The sequence below is a fragment of the Theropithecus gelada genome, chromosome 17 (assembly GCF_003255815.1).
Source record: "Theropithecus gelada isolate Dixy chromosome 17, Tgel_1.0, whole genome shotgun sequence".
Taxonomy (NCBI): domain Eukaryota; kingdom Metazoa; phylum Chordata; class Mammalia; order Primates; family Cercopithecidae; genus Theropithecus; species Theropithecus gelada.
Window position 1 is genome coordinate 47,944,992 of NC_037685.1, and position 20,974 is coordinate 47,965,965.

The following is a 20,974-nucleotide window of genomic DNA, read 5'->3' on the forward strand; positions in this document are numbered from 1 at the left end:
ACTGCAGGATAGTAAGGAAGACCATGCAACAAATTACCTAGATAGGGCATGAGAGTTGTATTTTGGAGACTATTGATGAGAGTAATTGAGGAAGATTTACTTGAGGTTGTAGAGAGAAAACTTCATTGAGCTGAAGAAAACGACATAAACTTTCGAGATGTTTAGGATGTGGAAGGATCGCAGGTTGATGAACCAGTCTTGGCAGAGCCCACGTCTGCAGGCAGGGAGGCGGAGAGAGGGCGGACCCAGTGGAATAGGAGCAAATGATGGGGGATGTGAGAGGATGGATGGAGACAGCAACTTGTCTTGAGTTCTCCTTGGGAGATCGAAGCTGTGCTGTCCAGAAGGAAATTCAATACATAGGTGTGAAGGTCAAGAAAGAGGATTGCATTTGAGTGCATAACATTTTTTAAGTCCTTCGTTCCTAAATGATAGTTTTAACCTTGAATGCGTTTGTGATTGCTAAAGAAAGACATGCCAGGAGAGCCAAGAAGCAGATGCTGAGGAGCATGTACAGTTAGTGGGAGTGTGAACAGACCGGGGTCTATAAGGAATACTGACAATGTGTGAGGCAGGTGACAGGGAACAACCAAGTGTGGATGATAGTCAGTGACTCGGCGGTTTCAATGAGGGAGAAGTCAACAGACCCATACACTATGGAAACAGAAATGTGTAATGGAGAGAAACTTTGAAATATCATTATTAAATTTGACCTATAACATGCTAGCTCTCTTGATATGGGATGCCTTGATAAAGTGGTGTGCCCAAAACTCCAGTCTCTGTGTGCAGCAGAGACTAGAGAAAATATGGTAAAACCAGTTCAAATGAACAACAGATTTACAGAGGTTTGTATTCTCTACTGACAAAATTTATCTGTGCTGCCCAAGATAGACATCATTTGTGCTGCTTTGGAAAGGAATTATTTGCATTACTAGAAGTTTTCTATATCCGCAGAGCTATAAAATAACCTTCTCACAAACAATTGAAGGTCACACTTCTGTAAAATTAAGTAATTACCAGAGGGCCCACTGGACAATGCCCAGCATTCTGTTCAAAGGATACTCCAAGACAGGATTCTCTGCCTCACTGTGGCTTCCCCAGAACCAAGCACAATGTTGTATATGTGTTTGTCTTAATGGGTAATCATCAAAAGAGCTAACTTTCAGGTAGAAAGCATAGATAGGATCCAGCCTTTGAGATATGTGTTGTGTCAAAGGCATGTGATATATTAGTGAATATTAAGAGATGAACCATTTTAGATAATATTAATTTCTTTGGGGTTCCAGCTAATGCCAATTTTAATCATGACTTTTTTTGAATTTAGATCTTCATTGCCATTATTAGTGCCTATGATAATATACCTTAATTTCCATGACATTTCAAATGTCATGCACTTTTCTTATCATTTATCCATCCAATATTTACAAATAGTGAAAGTAAGTCATCAACATACTATATGACAATTTGGTGCACAAATTATTTTCCCTCAGAATATGTGTCTGGGACTCTAATTCTTAATGTTGCTAATTCCCCCTCACTATTATCCAGTCATCTTTGTTATATTACTCAAAAGCAGCATACCTGTATTTAAAGAGTCTCGCTGAATATAAATAGGAATTCCATTATTTTTATTAAATTGATCATCACGATATGTTCTGAAAATGTCCATGTCTATTGCATTTCTTGGCTCAGTGTGGAATGACAGAGTCAAATGACATTAAAATTCACTGCTACTAATGTTTAATATCTCACTGACCAAATGTTTATTTTGTCTTTATAATAAATATTGGTTGGCTCTATTTTTAAAGTAATACTTTTCCAACTTAACAAACATAATTCAGTTCAGATGCCAGACTCTAGCTCTTAATTCAACCCTTGCCACACTGTCTAAAGGAGGTGTGCAGAGGAAAGTGCCTTGCTATAGAAGCAACCGTGTGGTTTCAGCACCAGGCTGCTCCTTTGGAGATAATTGTAATTTCATTCTTAACTTCTCAATGATGCACTAATCAATTGCGCTGGCAATGATATTCTGAACAGTAGATTCATATGGTAGTGAGTAACTCAACTTAATATCTGAAATACACATGAACTTGTTTAAATACTAAAATGATTGGCATTAGCCTCAAAACTCCACAACACCGGCCAGGCGCGGTGGCTCACGCCTGCAATCCCCACACTTTGAAAGGCCGAGGTGGGCTGATTGATTGAGGTCGGGATTTCAAGACCAGCCTGGACAACATGACAAAACCCTGTCTCTACTAAAAATACAAAAATTAGCCAGGTGTGGTGGCGGGTGCCTGTGATCCCAGCTACTTGGGAGGCTGAGGCAGGATAACCACTTGAACCGGGGAGGTGGAGGTTGCAGTGAGCCGAGATTGTTCTACTGCACTCCAGCCTGGGCAACAAAAGTGTGACTCTGTCTCAAACAAACAAACAAACAACTCCACAACGCTTTTTCGCCATTTTCAAGTATAGCCTTCTCTCTTCAGTAAGAGGAGAAAACACTGGAAAAACAAGTATCTCTAACAGCTAAATCTACCTGGTTAGTTTTCTGTCCCTCCTGAAAGATAGGAGGTCAGACTGACCTTGGAGAATATTTGATTAAGGAGCAAATTGCTTTAGGAATGGGATAATTTTACTTAAACCTCAGAGCCTAAACAGGTCTTTTATTTAGGCTTAAACAACAAATGAACATCTGTTCTTTTCAGTTTAACGAAACAAGCTGTTCTTGTACCTGATAAATACAAGCCATGGCTCAGCCAGTGAATTATAAAATGCATGAAGGATAAAGATATCGATTTGAATGTGCGGAACAGGCTGGGCTCAGTGTCCTCCTGAGCATGTGTGATCAAATCAGAGAACAGTGTGGTTGGTTCCTCTGCCTGCGACCATTATTTCAGCTTCATCGCAGTCTGGGTTCTCCAAGAGGGCACAGTTTTAAATTAAATGCTCCCTTTGGTAGATGGTTCTGAGTATTAGGTATGCACTGGTGGGGAGTCTGTGTAGAAAAATATCCTAGGGCTGTATGGGAAGCAAGTACAAACCTGGCTAAAATAAACATTACGTGTGGGAAAGGCTGCGCAGGAAATGGAGCTTGCTGTCTGTTTCACGCTGAGACATTTCTAATTTAGTGTTTCACTTTCATCCATTTATTGAATAAATACAGTGTTGTTATATGGCACAATTAAAATGAAATGGTGGGACCAGCTTTGAGTAAGAGAACTTGAGAGTATTGTCATGTAAATTCTTAGCAGATGCTCTGAATTCATTTTTTTATCTGCTTTCTGGTATTGCCTAATCCCAAGAGCTGAAGTATAATTCAGCATTCTTTTTTATTATTCAGCTCCCATATTGTCTGGGAGGAGAGACCCCCTGGCCTAATTACATAAAGTACATGAATGAATCCCTGGGATTAAGGCGGTGTTGCGGGTGCGGTGCTTGAGAGGCGGCGGTGGCGGTGAAGCGAGCTCAGCGGGCCGCAGTCCACGCTCGGCACCGCCACTGGCTGCCCTTCCGCATGGCGCGAGAAGACACAGCGCCTTTAGACCGAACCACACAGAGGAGGAGAGGCCACAGCAGCCTGGTCATTTCCAGACGGTGGTGAACAGCCCTGCTGAGGGCCTCAGGTGGTCTTGTAACCGCTCAGGGGGGTGGGCAACCCCTCACTCCTCCAGGCCGCTCCTTTCCCTTCCTCTGGGTTTCTGCCAAGAGCACTGTGAAAATCAAAAACTGAGTCTCCTTTCAGATGCTGTTTTAGAATCTTAAGAGATGAATTCCTGATAAATATGGCCATGAGGTCATTAAAATACTAGTAACAAAAACAACCACCACCACAATGAGAGAGGGTTGGGGAGAGAGGGAATATGACCCTGACTTCAAAGACTTGGAATTTAAGGCAAAAGCAATCATAGAATTTAAGGGAATAGCATAGTCTTGCCTTTTTTGTTTTCTGTATTATTATTACTATTATTATTTGAGATGGAGTTTTGCCCTGTCCCCCAGGCTGAAGTGCAGTGCCGTGATCTTGACTCACTGCAGCCTCCACCTCCTGGGTTCCAGCCATTCTCCTGCCTCAGCCTCCTAAGTAGCCGGAATTACAGGTGCCCGCCACCATGCCCAGCTAATTTTTGTATTTTCAGTAGAGACAGGGTTTCGCCATTTTTGGCCAAGCTGGTCTCAAATTCCTGACCTCAAGTGATCCGCCCACCTCAACCTCCCAAAGTTCTGGGATTACAGGTATGAGCCACTGCAACTGGCTGTTTTCTGTATACTAATATGCTTCATTTATACATTATTCTGTATATTGGTTGCCTTTATCCTTTCAAACACAAAAACAATAGGGACGAACATCTATCATCCCATCTCCCATATTGATTTAGAAACTGCATTTGATTCAAGATCCTACAGTCCAGATTAAGATGCTAGCTTTGCAATAAACTGACTGTCTTATGACATAATGTCTTAAAATGTCATTCTGGAGTTGTTGTGAGAAGTCAGTGATGATGTGGAATCGTCTTTTATCACACCTGGAATTTATGGCCACTCTATAAATCTTCCTTTGTTTTCCTGTTTCCCTGTTCCTCCCTCCCTTCTGTTTTTCCCTCACACTCCATTTTCAACTGCAGAGAGTTGCATGTAGAATTCAGGGAAGTCCCTTACCATACCAGTCCCCTAGACTGCAAGAGAGACCTCCTGGGGCTGCAGGGCAGCCCTTCCCTAAGGTTCCAAGGAGACTCTTGAGCCAAGAATTGCATAGCAAAGACATTTGCAGCAATGTGAAGTGTCACAATGTCTTTGTTTGAATGGTGCATCTGTGTTTCTAAAAGATGATAGCAGCCTGTTCTCCCTAGTTCGGAAGTAGAAGGGAAATCTGTGTTGGCCAGCCCCAGAAGCAGTAGCCCTGGAATTGTCGTAGTGATAACACAAAGACTTCTTCCTCCCTTGGCAGAGCCATGTGCAGACCATGGTGAGAACTGAGAAGCCTCATATGGGTTCCTGTAGATGTGAAAATAAACTCAAGACCAAATTTGAAGCCTCAGCACTCAGGAGGTGCAAAAGCCATCACAAAATATAGTTGAAGTCCCCTTTCCATCTTTCTTGTAAATATGCAGGGCAGAGTCATGGGAACCGAGGGAGAGGACTGGTGAGCTCTATGGCTGTGAGTCCAAGTGTCTGCTGACAGGCTCCAGTTCAAGGGCACGGCAAGTGCCAGGGATTGTGGGCATATGGGAGGTGACGTGACTGGTCCTGATGCAGAGGACCCTCAGGAAGGGGCAGAAGGCAAGAAGGGGTGGGCAGGGGTGCATGGTGAAAGGGGACCCTGCCGTGCGGTGTGGGTGTGCGGAGGCTGCAGGACAGCGGAGGAGACCCACAGCAGGACAGACAGAACTACACTGCAATGATCGGTGGGATATTTCCTGTCAGAGTCATGGGAAGGAGGGAAAAAATGTGCACGTGTAGAGAACAAAATCGATTTCTGTGTGAACTAGAACGTTTTTGACAACTTTGTCTCTGCTTTCATATCCTTTTCCTTAAAAGAAAAAATAACTAGTCCTCCCTCCTTAGGGGAAAAGCACTTCTGCAATCCCCACCTCTCCCCGTCCCGTTTCTCTTTCTTATCCTTTCCGGCTCTCCACATTGAAGCAGGTTTTATCTCTCTCCCAAGCCCACTTGTGCTCCTTTTCCTTCATACTTCTCTCGGTTTTCATGATGTATGTCAGTCTTGTTGCTAGGCAGCTGTTATGTTCAACCCACCATGCAGCCTTCTGAATGCTGGAAATTAGCCCCAAATAGCTTGAAAATCACCCTTCCGCACCTGCTCTGTGTTTACTGTGAAAGCAGGAATATGAATATAAGTTCATAGAATGGGGGAAATGCATCCATATGTAGCCATGGGCAGACAGCCACGTTTGTGGTATCCATGGCAGGTATGGACACCATGCAGTGCCCCAGGGAAAATACCCAGGAGTAGTTCTAGAAGAAAGTACATCCTCATTCTATGAGAGCTAAAATTTCTAAATAAGATAATCTGGTGGAAAATGGAAATATACAAAAATAAATATGAATAGCATGTAGACATTGTGTGTATTTCTACAAATGTTGCTGCCTGCAAGCTTAATCAGTTTTTCCTTGCCTCTGAAAAACAAAAAGCACTCATTGATTCTATCCCACCCTCCAGCTATTGGTCTTTTCTTTGATTGATGTTAAGAATCACCAGCTGCTAGTGTCTTGATGCCATTGTAATCTAGTTTCTCCCATGTCTGACGTTGCCATTGACGCCACAGTCACCAAATCCCACAGCCCCCTCAGTGTGCATCTGCTTCTCTTCCTCTGCGGCGTTCAGCACTGCAGACCACATTTCCAACTTTGCTTTCCCTTGGCTCCTCTGAAATTGGACGGCTCCCGTCCAGTCCTTTCTTTCCTGCTTCTCCTTTCCCCTCCCCTTCACCACTCTCTTTCTCTGTCAACCCTCCAATAGGTAGCTCCTACGACATTCGATTTTTCTCCTTCAGTTTTTCTCTTTTTATTGATTATTCAGTCTTTCTAGAAGAGCAAGAGGTTAATGGTTCTCTCCAAATAGTATTTTATTTTTCACAATAAAGTAATTGGAATATAACCATAATAAGATAAATAGTATAATTTCTTGAAATAAGAAAACCACATCTTTTCTGAGGTATAATTTTGGTCCAAAAAAGTCTTGCTTTATATTTGACCATGTGCAGTAAAATTAGAACATTGCTTTACACAGCCTAGTGATCTTGGCATTTCTTGGCAGAATATATTGCTCATAGTAAGTGTTCAATAAATACTTCTCAAATAGAATTAAATTTCTAAGGAGTTTCAGACTGAAACAACATAAGTTTTACTTTCATAACAAAATTTTCCTTAAGAATGAAGTGGTAAAACCAGTATTTAACAGAGACATTTTCAGAGAAACTGCATCTGAGGTTAATAAACATTAGCTTGATAAACATACATTATATTTTCTAAGAAAATGATTCTCCTACTTCCTGATAGTCTTTTTTTAAGTAGTCAATTAAAATTCACTGTGTTTTAAAATCAACCTAAATGCCCATCAGTGAGAGATTGAATAAAGAAAATGTGGTACATATATACCATGGAATACTATGCAGCCATAAAAAAGAATGAGATAATGTCATTTGTGGAACATGGATGGAGCTGGGAGCCATTATCCTTAGCAAACCAACAGAGGAACAGAAAACCAAATACTGCATGTTCTCACTTAGAAGTAGTAGTTAAATGATAAGAACTCATGAACACAGAGAAGGGAACCACAGACACTGAGGCCTACTTAAGGGAGGAGGGAAGGGAGAGGGAGAGGAACAGAAGAGATGACTATTGGGTACTGGGGTTAATAGCTGGGTGATGAAATAATATGTACAACAAACCCCATGACACATGTTTACCTATGTAACAAACCTTTACATGTACCCCCAAATCTAAAATAAAAGTTAAAAAAAAGAAGTCATCATGTTTAATCTGAATCCTGTGGTGACTGCATAAGCTATTTTTATCTCTAGGTCCGTGATACACAGGATATCAAAGTTCCCCTTTATACTGGAAGGAACAATCACTTTTGAAGAGAGAAACACTATTTCATCACTTTCCTTGAGTTCTTTACACCTTTTACTGGTTAGATCTTCTCTGCCTTTTCAATTTCAGCCTGTCCTTGTAAAAATGTAGACTCCAAAATGAAGGCAATCTATGATATGGCTCTTTCACTTACAATTTTGTAAGATACTATGTTTTTTGTTTTTTGTTTTTTTAGTGTTATAGTCACAATACGTGAATGTATGGAAGCATGTTTTTATGCTTGATGTTGAGAATGTACTTGATGAATAAGGCTCATGTTAGATAAATTTTCATTTAACTATGATAGAACTTTTTTGAAACCCCACACTTAGTATACACTGGCAACTTAGGATGCAGACTGACAAGAAGAAGGGGAAGTTGAAAGTGGTCAGAAACCCATCACAAGAAAAGTGGGGCAAATGGGCCGGGCGCGGTGGCTCAAGCCTGTAATCCCAGCACTTTGGGAGGCCGAGACGGGCGGATCACGAGGTCAGGAGATCAAGACCATCCTGGCTAACACGGTGAAACCCCGTCTCTACTAAAAATACAAAAAAAAAACTAGCCGGGCGAGGTGGCGGGCGCCTGTAGTCCCAGCTACTCGGGAGGCTGAGGCAGGAGAATGGCGTAAACCCAGGAGGCGGAGCTTGCAGTGAGCTGAGATCCGGCCACTGCACTCCAGCCTGGGCGACAGAGCGAGACTCCGCCTCAAAAAAAAAAAAAAAAAAAGAAAAAGAAAAGTGGGGCAAATGGAGCGTCTAACATAACACAACTTGAGGTTGGAACCCCATGAGGTCATGAGCATTCTGCACCATCACGGAAGCTGCATCCGTTTCCCGAATGCTCAGTACTGCCTTGTCCAGTCAGAGGTGTATGGCAGTAAAGAAACCAGCCACAGATGAGTCATTGGCAACCAGGAAGGTAATAAATCTAGTGTGGGGGACTGGCTGATGTTTGGTCAATGTCTCCTTACGGAGCTCCACCCAAATTTCTCCTTTTCGCTTCTCCTCAGTCGCAGTATTTCCCTCCTGTTAAATAACATTAGTCTGGAGAATAAATGCTCTTCCCTGTCTACTACACTGCGGGAAACGTCAGCCACAGCCTCCAGTTTATTAGGTCAAAAACCTTGATATCATCCTCTCTTCCTGTCATAGCCACGTTGATCCATTCACCAGAAAATCCTGCTGGGGCTACCCAAATACACAGAGAGCCCAGCACGTTTTTACCACTTCTGTCGCCATTGCCTTGGACCAATGCCTCTCACCTGGACTATAGGAAGGGCCTCCAGATGGCGGCCCTGGCTCTTTCCTGCCCCTCTCCAGGCCCACTCAGCCTCACAGTATCGATGATGCTTTTCTTCAAAGTCGAGGAACAGAGTGTGCTGAAACCTCACACCCGGGAATCGGAGTCTGAGCCGAGGTCCTGATGGTCACCTGCAGGATTCTGATCCTTACCCCATTACACTGACCTTTCTAAACTCATCTCCTACAGCTCTCCTCTCCCTTCCTCTTCTGCAGCCACACTCGACTCCTCAATATTCCCAGAGCGGCCATGCACCACCCCCACTCCGCCAGGACTACAGTCCCCTAGAGAAGCCACAGCTGCCTCCCTCATTGTCAGGCATCTGCTCACAGGGAAAGCCTTCCTGCTTTATCTTTCTCCACATCTCTCATTGGATTTGACACACTTCCTTATTTACTTTATTTGTTTAAGGGTTGGGGTCTCTGTCATCCAGGCTGGAGTGCAATGGTGTGATCATAGCTCACTGCAACCTCAACTTCCTGGGCTCAGTCCGTCCTGCCTCAGCCTCCTGAGTAGCTGTCACTAAAGGTTTGCACCACCATGTCTGCTTAATTTTTAAAATTTTTTGTAGAGATGGGGTCTTGCTGTGTTCCTCAGATTGGTCTCATACTCTTGGCCTCAAGCCATCCTCCTGCCTTAGCCTCCCAAGGTGCTGGGACAACAGGCATGAGCCACTGTGCCCGGCCCTTATTTACTTTTCTTTATTATTATTATACTTTAAGTTCTGGGATACATGTGCAGAACGTGCAGGTTTGTTACATAGGTATACACGTGCCATGGTGGTTTGCTGCACCCATCAACCTGTCATCTACATTAGGTATTTCTCCTAATGCTATCCCTCCCCTAGCCCCCCACCCCCCGACAGGCCCCAGTGTGTTCTCATTGTTCAGCTCCTACTTATGAGTGAGAACATGCGATGTTTGGTTTTCTGTCCCTGTGTTAGTTTGCTGAGAATGATAGTTTCCAGCTTCGTCCATGTCCCTGCAAAGGACATGAACTCATCCTTTTGTTATGGCTGCATAGTATTCCATCGTGTATATGTGCCACATTTTCTTTATCCAGTCTGTCATTGATGGGCATTTGGGTTGGTTCCAAGGTTACTTTTTAATTCTACCCCTACTACCATAAAGGGCTTTGGCTGCTTATTCCCTGCTAGATCCCAGCACCTGGGAGCATCCCCAGCACAGACTTGGTGCTCAGTCAGTGCTGGTGAATTGATTGATTGATCCTGAGCAAGTGAACCACAAACTCCGATTCCAAATATGAAACTAGGTAACAGTTGTTCCCCTCATCCCAAACCAGGATAAGGCAGGAAGAGCAGGCTGGCTGGAAAGGTTCATGTTTACTTTTTACAGTCCATTGGTTTGCCTCAGACACAGAGGAAGTGAAGCCTAAATATAGGTGTCTTTAGTGGATTGAGGTGACCTGTCTGTCTTGGATGACAGATGCTGGGACAGCGTGGGGAGTGAGAGTAGATAAGTCCCTCTCCAGCTGCTCCTGTGCTCAGGACTAACGTCCTGCTCCAGGCTCGTGAACCGTATGGCCTCAGAACAAAGTTACTGGGGGAATGTGTTTTAACTCAGGAATGGAATGTGACCCTGTTTTTCTATCCGGTGACACCACCTATAGAAAACACTCACATTCCAAAAGACAAGATGTTTTACATAGAGTATCTCATCCTGTCTCAGGTGATCTTTTTCTTTAGTTGACACGTCAGAATTATACCATTTTAAGTGTCAAAAGAACAATATAAAATGAGAAAAAAAGCATCAGGTGCATTATTTTTCATTCTGACTTGTTAATACTATATTCAGATGCTTGAATTATATCAATTAAATTCTTGGTTATAATTAACAAAGTTCCAGAATGAGAGAATTATGAGAGAGAATAAAAAAAAGAGTGATTTCATTTCAGTGTATTACTCTGGCTAAATGTTAGAAACACATGGCTTTCCTGAGGGCATGAATGAGTTCACTGTTAAAGAGCCTCCAGGCACTGAAGGCCAGCAAACGAAGACTTCTTTTTTTTTTTTTTTTTTTTTTTTTTTTGAGACAGACTCTCGCTCTGTTGCCCAGGCTGGAGAGCAGTGACACGATCTCGGCTCACTGCAAGCTCCATCTCCCAGGTTCACGCCATTCTCCTGCCTCAGCCTCCCGAGTAGCTGGGACTACAGGCGCCCGCCACCACGCCCAGCTAATTTTTGTATTTTTAGTGGAGACAGGGTTTCACTGTGTTAGCCAGGATGGTCTCGATCTCCTGACCTTGTGATCCACCTGCCTCGGCCTCCCAAAGTGCTGGGATTACAGGCGTGAGCCACCGCACCCAGCCACAAACCAAGACTTCTTATTCCTACATGTCCAATATCATGGTGGTTACTATTAAGTTTTACTTTTTCAATTTTTAAGGATAAATCTTATCCTTTTCCACTCTAGAACCATTCGGGGTTAGGACTTGTTAGTTGTCATCAAAACTGTAGCAATGGTGGTGAAGAGCTTGGCCCTGGAGTTAGATTGTCCTGGGTTCAATTTCAGCTCAGCCACTTTCCTCATCTGTATCAGCTTCCCAGTGCTGCCGTAAGCAGGTACCACAAACTCCATGGCTTAAAGCAATAGACCTTTCCTCATCCAGCTCTGGAAGTGAGAAGTTCAACACTGAGTTGTCAGCAGGGCTTCCTCTGAAAGTCTGGGTGGCATCTGCCCTGGCCTCTTCCTGGTCTCTGGTGGCGGCCATAGATCCTCAGTGTTCCCTGATTGCAGCTGTGTCACTGACACCTCTGCATGCATCATGTGGCCCTCTGCTGTGCGTCTCCCATGGCGTTTCCCTCTTCTTTTCAGGATATGAGTCATATTGGATTAGGCCCCACCCTAATGATCTCGTCTTAACTTGAATACTCTACAAAGACCCTAAACATCACGTTCACTTATCTTGCATGGGGGGACACAGTTCAGCCCATAACAGCATCCCTGTGAACTTGGGTAAGTGAATGAATGCCTACAACCATTATCTGTCTCACTATCTAAAGATGATTGTCATCCAGGCCTGCATCTGTGAGGAGGATGTGAGGTGATATGAAAAGCCCTTTGCATTCATTCAGGGTTCAAGAAATGCAACTTACCATCTCCTGCTCCACAGCCCCATGTCTTGACTATCATTTATTTAAACTTGCTACATTCAAAGGCAAGCTAGGAGACACCATAAAATGTACAAAGATATCCCCTCACTCTGGGTGAACTCACAAACTTTGAGGAGAGGTCAGAGTTTGTAACACAGAATAGAATTTATGTCTCGTCTGGAGAAATGCAAACAGACAGTTCTGAGGGAGGGCAGAGCGTTGCTTGTTAGGTGACTTGCCAAGGGCATTATAGCAAACTGGTTACAAAGTGGGAACCTAAATCTCAGTTTTCAGATTCCCAATTCAGTTTCTTTCCTATTTGAACACACTGTACAATTATATCACTTGTCGCCTTTTAACCACTCAGACATTATCAAACCTAACCCATGTTTGCTCATAAGAGGTACTAATGTCAGCTGGGCACAGTGGCTCACACCTGTAATACCAGCACTTTGAGAGGCCAAGGCGGGTGGATCACCTGAGGTCAGCAGTTCGAGACCAGCCTGGCCAACATGGTGAAACCCTGTCTCTACTAAAAATACAAAAATTAGTCCGGCGTGGTGGCGGGTGCTTTAATCTCAGCTACTTGGGAGGCTGAGGCAGGACAATCGCTTGAACCCAGGAGGTGAAGGTTGCAGTGAGCAGAGATAGCACCATTGCACTCCAGCCTGCATGACAAGAATGAAACTCTGCAAAAAAAAAAAAAAAAAAAAAAAAGAGGTACTGATAGCATGTGAGAGAATCATTAGGGGATGCCCATAGCCTCCTGGGTGGTCCACATTCACTGCCCTTTGCACAGCTTACTCCTGTTTCCCAACCCTCTACATATCCCACGTCATACCCATTTGCCCTGCCCTGTTGTACAGGGGAAATTCCCTTTCTTCTTCTGCAGAAACCCCAATAAAAATTAATAAAGTAAAATAAAACACACAGCTACCAACTTTAGTACATGGCATGTAAGAAATCACATTCTTGTCACCCATCAAAAGCAAAACAATTCCTGAGTACTTCATCCATCAACAAATCACTGTAGTCCGTTTAGTGTGAGCAAAATAATGAGCCACCTTTTTCATATCCTTGCCTCTGGCACTGCAATTTCAGTCTCAGTTACTTCAGTCTCAATCTCTGTTACTTGCCATTTTTTGTTTTTATGCTTTCCTATGCACTAAGTTTGATACGTGAGCAAAAATCCATCTATGAGAAGGAAGGGTGGTTGCTGATACTGATAAATTCATTCTGGTTTATGGCTAGCAAGATTATGAGGATTCTCAGTCCCGGAAAAGTCATACACTGACTTTTCAGTGAGAATGCTGAAGATTTAAGAAAGGAAATAAGAAATGTCTCCAGCTGAGAAGGTAACTGGGTACTGTCTTGGTCAGTTCAAGCTGCTGTCCCAAATTATCATAGACTATGGTGGCTCCTGAGCAACAGAAAGTGCTCATAGTCCTGGAGGGTGGGAAATCCAAGATCAAGTTGTCGGCAAATTCAGTATTCAGTGGAAGCTCGCTTCCTGGTTTGGAGAGAGAGCCTTCTTGTTCTCTCTATGAACGGTGTTCTCACATGGTGTTAGGTTAGTGCAAAAGTAATTGCAGCTTCGGGCCGTGAACATTAAGTCATTATAACTAGACTCAAACACATCTTTATTAATCAAAATAGGAACCATTACAATCAACACATTTTTGCCAATGCGAAGTAAGTTTTGTTTATCCCTGTAGCTTAAAATTCTGTGCTTTGAGAATCGACAAACTCTTGGATAGCATTTTCTGCATCCCGCCACTTGCAGAAGCATTTTCCCTACGAAAAGTTGTTGAGATGCTTGAAGAAGTGGTTGATGGTTGGCGAGAGGTCAGGTGAATATGGTGGATGAGGCAAAACTTAGTAGCCCGTCTTTCCACTTTTGATTGTGTGACGTGCAGCCAGGCGCTGTGGTGGAGAAGAATTGGGCCCTTCCTATTGACCTATGCCAGCTGCAGGCGTTGCAGTTTTCGGTGCATCTCATCTATTTGCTGAGCACACTTCTCAGATGTAATGGTTTCTCTGGGATTCAGAAAGCTCTAGTGGATCAGACCAGCAGCAGACCACCAGACAGTGACATAACCTCTTTTTCTGTGCAAGTTTGGCTTTAGGAAGTGCTTTGGAGCTTCTTCTTGGTCCAGCCACTGAGCTGGTCATCGCTGGTTGTCATATAAAATCCACTTTCGTCGTGCATCATAATCTGATCAAGAAACGGTTCATGGTTGTTACATAGAATAAGAGTACTTGGAAACAACATTTTTTTTTATTCTCAGTTAGCTCATGAGTCACCCACTTATCGAGCTTTTTCACCTTTCCAATTTGCTTCAAATGCCAAACAACCTTAGAATGTTCGACCTTGAGTTCTTTGGCAACTTCTCATGTAGTTGTAAGACGATCAGCTTCGAGGATTGCTCTCAGTTGGTCATTGTCAGCTTCCAATGGCCAGCCACTACACTCCTCATCTTCAAGGCTCTCATCTCTTTAGCAAAACTTCTTGAACCACACTGCACTGTATGTTCGTTAGCAGCTCCTGGGCCAAATGCGTTGTTGATGTTGTGAGTTGTCTCCACTCTTTTATGACCCATTTTGAACCTAAATAAGAAAATCGCTCGAATTCGCTTTTTGTTTTTGAGACGGAGTCTGCTCTGTTGCCCAGGCTGGAGTGCAGTGGTGCCATCTCGGCTCACTGCAAGCTCTGCCTCCTCGGTTCATGCCATTCTCCTGCCTCTGCCTCCCGAGTAGCTGGGACTACAGGCTCCTGCCACCACACCCGGAAATTTGCTTTTTATCTAACATTATTCTCATAGTCTAAAATAAATATAAAATAAACAGCAAGTAATAAGTCATTAGCAAAAAACATAAAGCAAGAAATGCACACTAACATGATGTATAACATAACCACATTTATTTAAGAATGTATTCCAATATCAAATGGCAAATTTCAACAATGTGAAAACCACAATTGCATTTACACTGACCTTATAGGAAGGAACAAGCCTGTTCTCTTCAGCCTTCTCTAAGTGCACTAATCCCATTCATGAAAGCTCCACCCTCCTGACTCAATCACCTGTCAAAGGCCCCACCTCTTATTACCATCATATTGGGGGTTAGGATTTGAATGCAGGGATTTTGATATACGTTCTGTCCATGGCAGGTGTGTTTCCCAGCCTGTGTTACACTCCAGACTGTACTGCCACACATGTGAGCCCTTGTTTACCCACAGTACCTGCCGAAATAAGACACGCGTGTGATTCCTGTGTGGCTGTCCATGGGATATGTCCCATACTCCCACTGCTTTCTCCAAGGAAAGCAAGTAAATAAAGATGTGTAGGCAAAACACTCCCTCCCTTAATTGCACTAAGGAAACGGAATAAACTCATTTTAGCAAATCCCAAATTTACTGCAGTGAACTTTAGATGAAGCACTAAGGTATTACACAGAAAATAACAGAAAACTGATGACTTCAGCTTTGGCATTGCGTTTCCTTCAGCTTGCAGAACAGCCCAACATGAGAATCATAAACACAGAAGGCAACAGGATGCAACTGCATGTACCTTAGCTCATTTCCTTTTTGGTTTTCTCCTCTTCCTCCTCCTCCATTGTAGCCTTGCCTGTATCTCAGGTTAACCACTGTAAGTGCAAAGGGAATTTTACATGGATTTTTTAAAGTGGGCGATATAATTTTAAAAGTCATTTTTGAAAAACCTGTAGGAAACTATTATATTGCCATGAATTTCAGCTAAGGAATGGAAGTCAACTGGCCACTGATGTTTTGCAAAATAAAAATGTCCCAGAATATTTTCAACATTCAATATCTAATATATGGGGAAGAAGTGATTCTATCTCTCAAATAAGTATTCTGAATGAACATTTTGGTATTCCATTATTATAGACTCTAGTTACATCTGAATTCACTCTTAAGTGGCCATAAAGAATGCTTAAATTTCTTAAAGGATGTATTTTTAAGGAGCATGCCAAATGTTTAAAAATGGCTACTGGATTAATTTTCATATTTTCATTCCCTTCAAATTTCCTTTGGTTAAATGGTTTGAATTGCTCCATGACAGTGCTAAACATATATTAGAGGACTGAAAAATATATCTGATGCATTGTAAAAATGATTTCCCTTGTAAAAGATAAGGATTATTTCCAGTTCCCTAGTAAATGCACAGTGAACAGGAATTTGGGTATTCCTGGGATAAAGAAAGACGGGGAAACTTGGGAAACGATGTAACAAAGACAGCCCTGTTGAATGTGATTATGTGCTTGGCAAATGCAGTCACTGCTTTCTGTCTCTGCTGCTTTTCACAGGTATAAGCCGCTGGCTGATACGTTCCTGCGTGAGAAGAAGGAACATTCGGCTGCAGAGCGATGTCGGCTTGTTCTCCAGCAGTGTAAATTACAAGGCTGGCAGGTCGGTGACCTACAAGCTATGAAAATGCCACTTTAGGATTTTAAATAAATGAGCTGAGTCATTGCAGGGAGCCACCAGAGTCTTCCTGGCAAAACCAAATTCCTTTGATGTGTTTGGCAAGGCGTGACATTCAGTGTATTCCCTGGAAATTTGTCATTCTTTATGACTTGCTGATTTTAACATCTTGCAGCCAACATGAGGAAATCTAAGAGGCTCCCTTTACAACCATGACAGAAGCTCATGAGCCCCATTCTGTTTGCCCATGTGCCAGATTCATACCTTGTCACTAAAGCATTTTGTCGTATTTACCCGTAGCAGGAGTCAGAGGAGCCAAAATTGAAGAACTAAGGTTGATTTCTGTGTGCAGAGTTGGTCTCTCACAAGTGCATGTTTGACCTAGACTTCCGTAGCTCGTTCAAGTCTCACTCAGCTCCCCTTTCTTCTGTTTCTCGTTGCCCTGCTTCTTACCTGCCTTACAGTGAAAATGTCACTATCCTTTGAACCTCATTTGTTGGCAAAAGCCTCATAATTGGACACACTTTATTATAGTCTGTGATCGATTTGATGGTAGAACCTAGGGGCCAGTGAAAGCTACAGCTAGACTTGCAGAAAAAGAAAATAACCTGAGACAAAATTACAGGCAAATGTTCACCAGAAACAGGAGAAGATGGTTCCAGATTTTGTTAAATACGTTCAACAACATCAGAGTCCATCCTTGACTCATTTTAGGAAGAAGAGGTTTGAAGTGAGAAGAGCAGATTAGAGCAGCAATGGGAAACCACGCAGTCCATGACACCAGGAATTATTTGGAAGTTTCTTGCTGTAAAACCACCAAAAGTGCGTAGGTGGCAGAAACAACGGTAGCTAAAAGCTTTGGTAAAAACATGACGATGACTGGAAAGTAGACATAATTTGCATCTTTAAAAAGTGATAGGGAGAATATTTATGAGTAAAAATACATGATAATTGATGAGTCAAAGGATGAGGACTTGGCTTTAGAAATGACATGAGCTCATGATTCAGAATTGCTGAATAGGTCCAAAAGTGGCCCAGTCTAAGTAAAACAGGGAGGAAAGACTGGATTGACACTCGCACACTCATCTGTCTATGACAAAGAACAAAGAACCTAGAATTTTGGCATTGATGAGTAATGATTTAATTGTCTGTGCCACCCAATCTTTTTCTTTGTTATCTTTTTTCCTTTTCTTTTCTTTTCTTTTTTTTTTAACTAATAATGAAATTTGAACTTTAAATAACAATCTGAAGGAGGAAGCTTACTCAGTCTGAAGTTGTCAGTGATGCACATCAGTGCCAAAAGATTGGGTAAAAAGGGAAGGAGGAAGAAGGAGGAATTACTAACCAGAAGTGATGTCCGCCAACCCCTCCAGAGTCAGTGACATAGGGGTGGGATTCACATATATCAGCGTTTATTCGGTCTATAGGTAACTGAAGTCAGTTCAACGAAATCACTGCTGAGATTTTGAATAAGTAATTTTATAGTAGTAGTCCACCGATGATGTACCACTAAGGTATTCTTATTGTATTCTTTTGCTTTTAAAGAATACTTACAGATAATGATATACATATATATGTGTATGTGTGTGTGTGTGTGTGTGTGTATCTGTGAGATAGATGTGTGTGTATGAGGGAAAGGGAGAGGGAGAATTTTTATTTGTAGAAGGAAGCAAGGGAATCTGGAATAATTCTTTCACTAAGAGAGTGATTGGAAGTAACCACAATACCTGAGCAGTGATCCCTCTGATAGACCACTGTAAAGTACTGGCCAAATATGAGAGGAGACTGGAAGACAAATCAGTACACCCTGCCAGCCATCATTTCTTCTGTATCGCTGCTTTTGCTAGGATACTTGAAATTGCAGCCGAGGATAGCATTAAATTGAAACATGCATTAGGACTTTCAATGAGAGTATTAACATTTTTTTAAATGGGAAAGGGATCCCATTTCATGGCACTATTTTCTCCACACTTTTCGCCTGCCTGAAAAGAAGCTGAAAATACAAGACAAAAAAAATTAAAAGGAAAGAGAAATAAATGTGCTTATTCACTGAGCATATTTACTTATGAGTTCCCTGTTGTCTAGTCAGAAAAAACAGTGTTTCTTCAGCTTCTTCAAGATGTAACCTATGATGTACTTTGTACTACCAGACAAATAATCAACTTCACAGAAATGAAGCTTATTCATACTTCACTTTTATATTGGTCTGACAAAGGAAAAAAAGCTTTTGTTAAAAAAAAAGTAAATAAAACAAAACAAAAAACACTCATTCCTAACCTGGAAAGTTAGACTCCTCAGTTGCAAAAGCAAAGCATTTGTTTGAAATGCATTGCTAGTTACAGGAAGAATTCCTCCTAGTCTATTCTGTTTTTAATTGACACAGCAATTAAATCAGAAGCTGTTAGGCTACAGGGACAACAAGGTTGCATCTGATGGTTAGTGTATCTGTAGCATTGTTTCCAAATTGCTGAGAGTTACAATGTGTGTTTTCATTAACCAGTCAGTTCATCCTTTAGTCCTGAGTGGTTAGCATTAAATGAATGGTTATTCTTTTCCATATTTTTAAAAGCAGTGCTGGAGGACCCAAGAGATTAGAATTACATTTTGCTGCGTTAACTTGTATACAGTGTTAGCTAGAAATTCATTTCTTTTAACTGAACATAGTAATTTCATTGTCATTCTAATGGGTCTTGGAGATCTGGCAGGTTCTGTCTTCTCTTTTTAACTTTAATCAGACCCTGTAGAAGGAAAGCCTTGAATCATCAATATGAGATTGTAACTCTGGAATTCTTATACTCTCCAACATTGTAGCAATTCAGTAAGCCTTGGTGCACATTTGATTTCCTTCTGTTTCAGATGAGGATAAAGATGTCATATCTTCAGTACTATTTTGTACGCCGATCTATACACCTGTGTCTGCTTTTCATGCTTTAAGTAGTCACAGGTTTGTAGTCTGTACTGGAATTTTTAATATTTAATAGGTAATAATTCCTGTCATCTACAGAGTATATTACAACTATTCATAGTTTTTATTTTATTTTATTAGAGCCTAATAAAAAAATCTGTGCATAAAAGGAAAGTAGACAGTGTGTACAGGAGTGACCTTATTTTAGATTTGAGGAAATTGAACCTCACAGAGAGCCCTTGTCTTAGTTAGAGATCAGTGTACTGATCAAAATATTAGGTGCAGTTAATATTCAGTTTCAGTGGGAGCACCACTTTGCTGAGACCACGTCTAGCTTTTACTATGTCATGTTCTTTCCACTGCATTTAACTCGATCTATATCTTTTAATGTAACTATCTGAAGTCATTTTGCTCATATTACAGGACTTGAAAGGGATAGGTTATGCGTCACAGTGCGAGCTCTGATCAAAGACACTCATACCCTTTATTCGTCTGAGCAGCCTTTGCCTTGTACATAGTGCCTTTTTTATGTTTAAAATTCGCCCAGCAAATGAAGGAAAAACAAGCGGACTACTTCCCATTACAGGGTGACTCTGATCAGAATCCTTTTCTACCCAAACTGTCAGCCAAACTGACCCTGAAATAGCACAATGCATTTGCACCCTCATTCCCAACTACATCTTGGAAGCAAGACGAGAAGGAAAAGGAGAAAAGGAGGAGTAAGGAAAGAAGAAGATAGAGAAGGAGAAGAACTGTAATCAAGTGAAGAGTCTCAGGAAGCATTTGATATTGAGTATAATTCTGAGAGTTAAGACCTAGATGTGACTCAGGCCATCCAGAGGAAATGACAGGGGTGGGGGCAACTCATGGGCGGTGCTGGTAGAAATGCAGGTCAAAGGAGCAGTGCTGCACCTTCGCACCTAGAGCAAAGGCAGTTTGAAAACAGTTTATTAGGCTATTTCCGCAGATCTGCACCATTTCCAGTATACCGAGTTTTGCTCACATGCCAATTCTCAGCGAGGCATTCCCTGGCTACTAGATTTTAAATTCTCATTATCCTCGACCTTCCTACTGCATCTTCTCATCCTCTTCTCTGCTTCGTTCCTCTCCATGGTGCCTAGGACCTTCTGTTACGCTTCAGATTGCAATCCTTAACATGCTGTTCACCACCTTTCCTCCATAGCATGGGAGCTCCATCCCAAGGGCTTTGTGTCCGCAGCTTACTGCTGCATTCCCGGCATAGAAGCCAGAGAAAGACACAGGACAGACACTCTGTGCCTGGAAGCTGGGCCAAGAAATGAGTTTCTGTAAATAAGAAACTACCAAACAATACGGTATACTTGATGTGGATTCAAAGACATGTAAGAACTTTTCTAGGCTGGGCGCAGTGGCTGATGCTTGTAATCCCAGCACTTTGGGAGGCTGAGGTGAGTGGATCACCTGGGGTCAGGAGTTCAAGACCAGCCTGGCCAACATGGTGAAACCCTGTCTCTACTAAAAATACAAAAAAATTAGCCAGGCATGGTGATACCTGTATTTCCAGCTACTTGGGAGGCTGAGGCAGAAGAATTGCTTGAACTTGGGAGGTGGAGGTTGTAGTGAGCGGAGATTGCGCCATTGC

General features: G+C 42.3%; 1 protein-coding gene across 3 annotated transcripts in view; it reads left to right on the forward strand.

The window, feature by feature from the left end:
• Positions 1 to 20,974, forward strand: part of MYO16 (myosin XVI) — a 702,327-nt gene that overhangs the window by 575,528 nt on the left and 105,825 nt on the right. For all 3 annotated transcript variants that reach the window (XM_025364355.1, XM_025364354.1, XM_025364353.1), the window contains exon 28: positions 16,331 to 16,433. In XM_025364355.1, coding sequence (XP_025220140.1) covers positions 16,331 to 16,433 — 103 coding nt within the window. The remainder of the gene's footprint in view (positions 1 to 16,330; positions 16,434 to 20,974) is intronic.